The sequence below is a fragment of the Otolemur garnettii genome, unplaced genomic scaffold (assembly GCF_000181295.1).
Source record: "Otolemur garnettii isolate 467f Iridium unplaced genomic scaffold, OtoGar3 scaffold00027, whole genome shotgun sequence".
NCBI classification, from domain to species: domain Eukaryota; kingdom Metazoa; phylum Chordata; class Mammalia; order Primates; family Galagidae; genus Otolemur; species Otolemur garnettii.
Genome location: NW_003852422.1, coordinates 4,815,410 through 4,826,033, shown reverse-complemented (window position 1 = coordinate 4,826,033; position 10,624 = coordinate 4,815,410). Strand labels below are relative to the sequence as shown.

Here is a 10,624-nt window from a genome sequence, read left to right as displayed (position 1 = left end):
CCCCAACAAGCTTGTGTGGATGTGACATGCGTTGGCTGAGTACCGCGTGTACCCTGTTTCCCTGAAAATAAGACCTACCCAAAAAATAAGCCCTAGAGGATTTCTATGCATTTGTTAAATATAAGCCCTACCCCAATAATAAGACTTAGTGATGGGCGTGCATAGCCACACCATGCATTTCGGCATGGAGCAGTAAGGAAGACTGGAATACTTTTTATCTGCCACAGCTCCTTTCTCTGAGCTGTTTGCACTTGCGTGGGTGAGCGTGTGGTAACCACAGTCACAGGCATCCTATTGCACATGTGCAAACAGCTAGGGGAAAGGACTTCACACATCACTAGCACCAGCCCCACTAACAAGGTCAGCGCCCCCTGTCAGGTCCCAGAAGAAGATGACTTAACTGTATTTGAATAAATGTAGATTGTTGTATTATACTTAATAAAAATAAGACAACCCCTGAAAATAAGCCCTAGTGTGTCTTCTTGAAAAAAATATATAAGACAGTGTCTTATTTTCTGGGAAACATGGTAGGTGCAGCAGGACATCCACTCATTACCGCCATCTCTCTCCCTTGGCAAACTGTAACGAAGTCTGAAGCTTCGTCAAGTCAACCTGTTTCCTTGGCAGGCTTTATTTAGCATGCCAACTTGATCAGCAAGATTTGCTAACTGACATCGTAAAGGTCATTCTGAAAGTGAACCTCAAAGTTAGAACCAGGACACAGTTACTCCCTCCAACGCCCAGATGGTTACAGTAAACACTGTAAGGCAGCCACAACGCTCAGAACTTTCTAAAGTGAGCATTTTCAGCTGCACCTGCCTCCCTCACCCACATGTCTAGTGTCTTCCTTCAGGCGCACTCCAGCAGAGCTGCTGGGAAGGGGGAGAATGACTCCACAGTGCCCAGTACCAGCCACACAGCTTGTGACGGCACAGCCACTGCCCGGCCAGGCTTTCTTCACACAGAGCACTTCTCTAAGGCTCTAACACAGCAAGTGACAAACAGTTCTGAACCCCTTTTTAATTCATGGGGAGTGTCTATTTCCTCATAGAAAGTTGCCTATCCAGTCTCTCCGAGTATTTTAGTAAAATTTTAAAGAAAAAGTTGCCCAGGAACTTTAATTTGGGCTCTGAAAATTTAGGCATATCTTCAAGTTAAATAGATATTTGATGGTTGAAAACAGGGCCACGACTGCTGAATCATAGACAAATCTTATTACAGAGTGTGATAGAGCAAATATTGCAAAGAGACAGGCAATCATTTACACCTGCTATGTACTCAGTAAATATTTGTTGGATTGAATTTAATAATTTGGGAAGGAGCCTGAATAAAAGTGGCTCTTTGCTGTTTTCGGTTTCTCAGTATTGAACCCTGTCCTCCACCAGACTGTCTAAGGACGTCCATCAGCCCACGAGGGACTCTGCTCTTATTACTGTGTGATTTGTCATTCTGCACTCTGCACCAATGGGGGAGTAAGAACACAATTATCTAGCTCAGGGTGAAGTCCTGCCGGCCTTGATTTACGATTCAGAACTCTCATGGAATATTTTCCCAGAAAATTAAACCTAAACCTATTAATGTTTCTGGAGGGAAGAAAAGGGAGAGGGAACGTGCAGAGACCATGTATCTTTGTGCATTAAGAGTGTTGCCATGTGCTTGTTGTCGCATGACTAAAACCCACGTGAGCGTCCACCTCCCTGCACACTTTATACCAGCATGACCTCTGCCCTGTTGCCACTGTGCTGGTGCCACCTCTGGTCTTGTTGCTCTCATGGCACATTTATTTCTTTGCAGAATTCCATACTGGGGTCACGTGTGGCATGGGGTCCTCACTGTATTACAAGTGTGGAGCTGCCTGCCCAGAGAACAGTGTTGCTGTTGAGTGGGGGATGGCAGGACAAACAGCAGCGACCTCTTCATACTGAGTACCTGGGAGGTTCGCTCCTGGCCCTTGCCCCAAGCAAGCAGCACATTCCCAGGTCCAAGGCAGGACGTCCCCATCTAGCTACCTGTGCTACTCTGTCTGACTGTGGTGGGGCCAACAGAAGCCTTAGCTCAGCCAAGTGCTCAGCGATGAGATCTAACGTCGTGGTATTAATTTGTATTTCCCTAATTATGAGTAATGTTAAGGATTTTATACACCTACTGGCCATCTGCATAACTTCTTTGAAGAAATGTCTATTCAAGTCCTTTGCCCACCTTTTAATGGGTTATTTGTCCTTTTGCTGCTGAGTGGCAGGGGGCTCATGTTATTGTCTGGAAACTTTGCTTTCCACATTTAGGTCTATAAGCCACCTGGCGTGTTCCTGGCATGATGTGAAGTAGGCCTGCTTTTGTTTCTTCCAGATGGCTATGCAATTGTCCCCACATCATAATGAAAAAGCCCCTTCTTCCCCTCCTGCTCTGGGAGGCCTTTGACACGAGACCAGTGTCCGTCTGTGTGGGTCTGTCCCGAGTGCCATGCTCTGCTCCACGTGTCGACTTCTCTGCGGCACCAAAGGGCACACTCACGTCCCAAGGCCTGCGCAGTCTCCCCGTGTGGTGCAGCGGGCCTCGCACTGGTGCTTCTTCAAAGTGACCTGGTTGTTCTTGGTCCTTTGGGCAGCACACGCCAGTGCCGCTGATCTGATCTGAGAGTTTCTACAAGCAGCTGTGCTGCATTAGGCGGGACGTGCTTCACTACACACGCTTGACTGTGCACCTGCCTGGCAGCCTCCTCTTGTCCAGAGATGTGAGTAGCCCAGAACTCTGCCTTTTGTCCACCAAGCATTGGTGTGCTGAGGGCTTCAACTAAATCTTTTACACTCTACAAACCAGGCGCCTGATGTGAGGTGTCAGGACCTGAGCGAGGAGGCTGCACACACAGGAGGCGGGTCCCAGGCGTGAGCTTGTCTGACACCTGTCATCCAGTGGCTGCAGGGGAACATCTCAGTAAGGGGGGAAACTGAGATCACGTGGCCTCCATCAGAACACGGCACCACTCCTTTGATAGTCCTGCCAAAGATGCTTAACAGCAGACAAGCCCACACTGAGAAGCATTCTATTGAATAACTGCCTGCGACAATCAAAAGTACCAAGGTTGTAACAGTCAAGACTGATGAGCTGGTCCAGGGCAAAAGAGGAAGTCCAGCCAACGCGATCCCAATCCTGATCCCTGTACTGTGAGGTTGCTATTGGGACAACTGGCAAAACTTGAATGAGGGCTTAATAATGGGATAATAGTTGACCAGTCAAAGCTAATCTCCTAATTGCAGTGGCCATGTCTATGGTATGACAAGAAAAGAAATATGATCAAAGGTATTCAGGGAAATGGGCATCAGTTCTTTGAACAGTAGTTGTACAATTCCTTAAGGATGTTTTAAAAGACAAAAGCTAAAAAATGAACAATGAATATCAAACTGAACCCCTTGCTTTAAAAAGTGTGTTGTCCTTTAGGAAACTGGAGAAAGGCATTATAAAGGGCCTACCAGAGGGTGCAGTAGATCTCCTGCAGACTGGGGAACTGAAACACCAGGGTAGATTTACTGGTTAAACTGCTAATGATCAGAAAACTCTGCTCACCAAAACATCTATACCAGTGTAAATCCTTTTCCCATAAGATTATGTTCTGCATATCTTGGCCCATTTCTCTTCCTGTCACCCCCAATAATCCCTGGCCAAGAAAACACACCTGTGCTTCCACCTGGACCCCCACAGGGACTCCCCCAGCTCCTCATCCTCCTGTTCCCATCCAGCTCCTCCTCCATGTGAAAACTACACATCCAATTGGTAGGAGGCTGTGCTCGCTAATACAAGTAGGGGCAGTTTAGAGAGAAGGTTTTCACGTATATTCTGCTTTATATATGTTTATTTAAATTTATTACCTTTGTATATAGAAACAAAGTAAAACTTAACTTTTAAGAGACCAGGTCTCGCTCTGTCACCCAGGCTGGAGTGCAGAGGGAACACAACCATACTTGTTCATTGGTGTATTGCTGACAGCTGACCCCACACTACAGTGGCACAGCAAAGTGGTTACAACAGATGCCACAAAGCCTAAGCTATCATCTGGCCCGTTATAGAAAGGGCACTCACACCTGCTTCAGAGAAAATTTTATATTTGTTTTATGTTTATAAAACAAAATTTATATTTACATTACTATTTATAAAATAAAAATTTTATATTTATAAATGCTTTATAGGGAACAAAAAATGAGTTCTTAAAGTAAAAACATTATCATCAAAATAAAAAGAATTCAATAAAACTTTAAAACAAAATTGAAGGCAATATTACAAAAAGCAGAACAAAAGACTAAAATATAGAAAACAAGATGGAAAAGATAAGAGATTTCAGAGAATCAATCCTGAAAGAACAATAGTTCATTAATAAAAGAGAAAAAGACAACAGAGAAAGTACTGCCAGATTAAAAACAAACTCCAGAACTCGTGTATGCAAATCCTTAGATTAAAATGACTCATAACGAATGTAAAGACCAACTTACATCATCCTGCAATTTTAAGGTGCCAGGAGAGTAAATTTGCATTGGACTGTGCTATTTATGTGGTTTTAAAAAATAACTTAATCACTTAAACACTAACTTAAAAATGAACCACAAATCATAATTTCTAATACGAAATAAGGAGGAGGCAAGCAGACCACAGCAGTATAATTTATTTTAACTTCTAACCAAGAACGAAGCTAGGCAGTCCAAAATAAACAACTAAATAGCAACACTAACTTGCCACCTACTGCTAACCTTCAGTATTTTGTCCCAAACCAGTGGTTTATTTTTCCTATGCTCAGGTAAAGGACCAGGCTGACGACAAAGAACTCTTCCGTCTCCTCTATCCACACCAGCTCCACATGCACCTGTCCTTCCGTGTCCACGTATTCCACATGGTACGTCTGTCCCAGGAAACTGGGGCCGTCAGAGGGTGTGGTAGGTCTCATGCAGACTGGGGAACTGAAACACCAAAAGGGCCTCCCATATTCATCCAAGAGAGTTATGTCCATTATGAAACAGCTCTACAAAATAAAACAGAGATTTACAAATGTAAGGGGAACAGCCAACTCGACCTGATTTTCACAGAAAAATAGGCATCTGTGTAAAACTAAAATACTGTGTGTGACATCAAAACCCACAAAACTATTATTGGTATTTCATGGTCTATTTTATCTTCTAGACTAGGGTTAGGATTGCATGTATCTTATCACCTAATATTCATTCTCATTCAAATATTCTCTGAATACAGTTTAGTATTCAGAGCCAGGATGGCAGAGAAGTGTGTAACAAACATGGAACTCACATTTGGTCTAGAGGCAGCAGGTGCCACACAAACACACCAACTGTGGCCCAGTCCACTGCTCCTCACTACCACCAGCAGCCCATCGCTGCCCATTTGGTACAAAACCAGCTGCTCCACTCAAGGTGCAGAATCTCAGCCCCTCCCCCTTGCTGTCATATGCCAACCTTCCGCCCACCCCTTCCTTCCAAGACACTGGCCCCAGTCTTTCTGTCTCCCTCCCTCTTACCTTCTCCCAGAGATCACCACTACTGGTGACTCCAACACCCACAGGGACCCACATGGAGCCATCTGATACCCTGGACTCACAATTCCTGAGCTACACAATCTCACGTTCTCCTCAGTCATTCCTTCCAGTGAGACCTCCAGACGTTGCTCCCAAAGTCAACACCTCAGGCCCCTCTATCTGTGGCTTTTTGTCTTCCACTTACTCATTCAATGACTTCCTCTATGTCTACACTTCACATTTGCCCAGTATTTTCACAAAAGGGGAGAAACAACCTCCCGCAGACCCATAACCCCTTACTTGCTCCTCCCTTTCTAGACAGACGCCTCCCAAGCTGTCCTCACCTGTTCATCCATTCCCTGAACTCCCAACCACTCCTTACTCTACTCCAGCCCGACATCCTCCCTCTAACATTTGACCCAAAGGTCTCTGTCAGGATGCTACAACCAGTGAACACCTGTTAGCCTCCGTCTCAGCAGCTTTTCCCATTGCCCACCATCTTTGAAAAACCGTCTTCCCAAATGCTTCCAGACCAAACCATGTGGTAGCCTTCCACGACCCGCACTGTTGGCTTCCTCACAGCTTGGTCCTAAGCCCGTTTTCACCAAGCGTAATCCCTCTGCCTAAATGGGATTCATCTACAACTTAAGCTATCACCAAGGTGCCAGCAATTCCCAGAAGTACATCTAAGCACATCTCCAGGCTGAACCTCTTTTCCAAGTGCCTACTCCACATCCTGGGTGCTGAGCATGACTAATCGTCCCAGAGAGTCTCTCCCAGGACTCCCTGTTTCAGGGACTGATGTCACCCCGTTGACCATCCAGCTGTATATACCTAACCCTGGGCATCATCGCAGGCCCCTCCTCTGCTCACCCTCCACATGTAAGACAACACAGACTCTTTCTGTTCCCACCTCCTGCCTGTCCTTCCAGTTGACTTACCTTTTCTCATTCCCATTGCCACTGCTGGATTCCAGGTGCCAGGGCCTGAATGTTTGTGCCCCTCCCCCCGCCAAATTAACGTATCATAACCTAATCACCAATGTGATAATGTCAGAAGAGGACTTTTGAGGGTGATTGAGTCCTCCTTCTAAAATCCCAGCCTTCTCCAATTTCTCCGTAACCTACAAAATGGCCTAAGGCACAACAGGCACACTTTAACAACTTCCAGGGACACTCGAACCAAAATCCAAATTCTTTCCATGGCTTTCAAGGCCCCTCATGACCTTTCAGCCCCAACTTCCATCACACTCCCTCTGCCTCCCTGGTTAGCCCCTGCCGGGCACAAGAGTAACAGTAGGCAGGAAGGCAGCCTTGGTGCCAGACGTGTGGCCAGTGGGTATCCTCACCTGTTGTGGTTCCCCCCCACCCTGCAGCACAGTACACAGGCCTCTCCCTCCTCACTCCTGTCACCTGGCTGCTCCTCTCTACCCTGTCCAAGGCATCTCCCTGCACTCAGTTGCTTCTCCACAATGCATCTCCTGGCCTAACCTCATGCCCACCTCCCACTGATAGTCAGAGAGCTGTTTCCAACGATCCAGTCCTAAGTCAGTGTCACTCACTGAGAACGTCCAGCAGGGTCACCTCAGGCAGTCAGAGGACCTTATTAGACTTTAAAAATTAAAAAAAAAATAAGGTCACAGTGCTTACCTACAAAATGAACTATGCCTGGTTCAAAAGTCAGTGTCAGTGTCACACACAGGGATGCCCTGTCCTCCTGTCCTCCCTATGGGTTTGGATCAGTGGCATCAGAAGCCTCAGTAATCTATGTAGCCGCAGGGCTTGGCAGCAAGTGGCCAAAACTCCTTTCTTGAGGCTCAGCTGCCCACAACAAGCTGGCCCACGATATGCCCACAGTGCCCCACTGCACTCAACAATTCCTGCGTAAGGCAAAACCACAAAGATCCATTCAGATTAAAATTGATGCCATGCCCTATCTAGTTTAGAAGTATTGTCAAAATAACATTAACAAACCACCAAAGCATAAAAGAAAGAAGTAAAAGGAACACAACAGGGAAAAACTTGCCAAATGAGAGAAGACAGACAAGGAGAGTATTTATTTTGAATCATACTGACTATCACGGCAAGGGTACCTTGATAGGGTGGCCTCACTGTTCATAATGAGATTGTAAAGCACTTTGTAACCACCACCACCACCACCCCCCGTGTGGATTCATGACTAACGTGCAGTCACTGGAAGCATCTTTAACATGTGCTTGATTTTATAACCTGACTTAAAGGAAAAAAAATTTGCTTATACTGTGATTGGGGTTTTTTTAAATTTTTAAAGTCTAATAATACACTGTATGAACTCAGGAATTGCTGAAGTCACATTCCAAGCATTCAAGGTCACTCTACTCTGAGCTCCAGGGAGGAAGATTCTTATGGGAACAGAAAGGGCCCTACGACACCAGACATTCCTCTCATGACCACATAACACTTCAATATACACGATGCAACAAAATAGCATCCTCTGTCACCATCATTAATATTTTTTACTTTTTTGGTCCCGGCAACCAGAATCAGATTCAGTGACACACTTTCTCACCAGCCTTTGCTCTGAGGGGTATTATAAGCTACAATGTTAGATGGCTCCTCACCAGAAGTTGTTGCTACAATTTCCAAGAGAAACAGGGTTTTTATTTTATTTTTGTTTTTGTTAATAATGGTCATATGCTCCTAAGAAACTTCTTTCATCTTATGACCTTACATGTAAGAAAATGTTTTTAACTTCTTAAAGGTAATTTCTTAAATTTTACTGACCCACTATACCTAGGGTCATCAGATTCCTGGAGGGAAATTCCGGATCTGCACAGGAAACACAGGAATGTGACAACACTCAGCTGACTGTTCTTCCTTCGGGAACTCTAAGGACAGCTTAGTATTAATACCCAATAATATAAAGGGCAAAATGCAAAATCAACCTGCCACCCTCCAGGCCTGAGGGAAAGGGTACAAGTTTTTGAGGGTACAAGTTTTTCTCTATCTTCTGCCAAAGCCCATCTGAGTCAACGAATTTACAGGGAAAACTGTCTAGGTACATACAATCCATCCCCTATGTTCCGGAAGCCTATGTACCTGAGTCACATGTTCACACTACCTGGAGCCTACATGAGTCCAGTTTTGAAGTTATATTATATGAAGAAACTTCTATGAGATATGCTCTAAGAAATCTTTCAGAGTGTTTGCTGCTCAAATACTAAGCAGGATTGGTCCATTACATAGTGTAGTCTGCCCTACATAAGAGTCCATTGGAGATTTTGTTTTTAATGATCAGAGCTAGGATAAAGCTGTTTATTCATATAATCACTAAACTTCCCTGGCCCCCAATGACAACTTTCATTTGGTTGTAAACTGCCAGAAAACACAAATTATTTCTATTTTGATTTTGATTTTTTTGCAGTTTTTGTCCGGGGCTGGGTTTAAACCCACCAGCTCTGGTATATGGGGCCGGCACCCTACTCCTTTGAGCCACAGGTGCCGCCCAAACACAAATTATTTTTAAAAATCATGCTTACCCTTTAGAAGTTTGCCATATTTATACTCCACGTTTCTTGGTCCTCAAGGTCTATTTTGATTTTAATATTTTATTTTAGTACACGTTTTTATTATAAGCCCTGTCTAAATCCATCAGAGAGAAAGAAGTCAGGTTTGTGTTCTTAAAGGCATGAAATGATATGCTTCTGTATGTAATAAATATTACTTTTGCCAAAGTTTAAACATTTGCTTATAAATGAAAAGAATTAGTAAAGCATCTGACTGTACCAAGTACGAAGTGGCTCAAGAGACAATGTTCTTGGTCTCAGGCATCATCACTAATAGTTCTAACAAGGCGTCCGTACACGTCAAAACAGCCATGTCACAGGAGGCCCCCTGCAGTCACAGGAGTTGATTGCACAGGCATACGAGTGATGGAAATGTTCTGAGCAGATGCTACTTGCCTGGTCCCACCTTCAGCTCCACTTTCTCTCCATACACACACAAGGTCTGGGTGGGGTGGACACTGTCCAGAAACACTGCTATAGGCTCCCTTCCCCTCCTCCTCCACCACACGGGAGGAAAACAACAGGCACTTAATAAGCACTGACAAATGAATTCACTGTCAAGGGCTGAGAGCAGGTGCATAAACCTTCAGAAACCAGGACGATAAACCCTGAACTTTAAGGGAAGCATACCAGGCATCCTCAAACAACAGCCCATGGGCCACATGCAGACAGCATAGGACATTTATCCAGCCTGCAGGGTGTTTTTGCCAACGCTGCCTGTCCTGTTTAGCAGCCGACTCATCCCGGGGCCCACAGTCAGGCCCTCGAACAGTCTGAGGGACAGGGAACTGGTCTCCTATTTAAAAAGTTTGATGACCCCTGATATAGACGTTTTAATAGACTTTATTTTTTGAGATGGAGTCTGTCACTCAAGCTACAGGGCTGTGGCATCAGCCTAGCTCACAGCAAACTCAAATTTCTGGGCTCAAGCCATCCTCCCGCCTCACCCTCCTGAGTAGCTGGGACTGCAATGTGCCCACCATGGTGCCCAGCTAATTTTTCTGTTTTTAGTAGATATGGGGGTCTCACTCCTGCAGGAGTTTTCCTGAGCTCAAGGGTGCCATCCTCTTGCCTTGGTGTCCCAGAGTGCTGAGATGACAGGCATTCGCCAGCCAAATGACTTTTTTTTATTATACAGAAACCATGTTACTTGAAGAAAAGAAAACAACTGTTTTTTACCTTTATACAGCCATCAAAAACATCAGTTCTCCAGGAGAAGCCAACTTTTCCAATGAGAGGTAAGTGTTCTCTGTCATTTTTAAAATTTATGATAATGAGCTTCACATATCCATTTTCAATGATTCCTGAAAGGAAAGTAAGATTGTTTAAGTTACTATATCCCAGTATGGAACAACCAATCATCTTCAGGGCAGCAGCTCCAGAAGGATGCTCCACCTGCTAGGGACTGGCTTCCCCGGAGGGGACAGCACTGGGTTCACTGGAGGGGACAGCACTGGGTTTACTGGAGGGGACAGCACTGGGTTTACAGGAGGGCGACAGCACTGGGTTCACTGGAGGGGACAGCACTGGGTTCACTGGAGGGGACAGCACTGGGTTCACTGGAGGGGACA

General features: G+C 45.1%; 1 protein-coding gene across 1 annotated transcript in view; it reads right to left on the bottom strand.

The window, feature by feature from the left end:
• Positions 1 to 4,738: 4,738 nt before the first annotated feature.
• FBXO15 (F-box protein 15) overlaps positions 4,739 to 10,624 on the bottom strand; it is a 45,940-nt gene continuing 40,054 nt past the window's right edge. The window contains exons 8-9 of the mRNA XM_023512361.1: positions 10,233 to 10,357; positions 4,739 to 5,005 (exon numbers count right to left, since the gene is read on the bottom strand). Coding sequence (XP_023368129.1) covers positions 4,739 to 5,005; positions 10,233 to 10,357 — 392 coding nt within the window. The remainder of the gene's footprint in view (positions 5,006 to 10,232; positions 10,358 to 10,624) is intronic.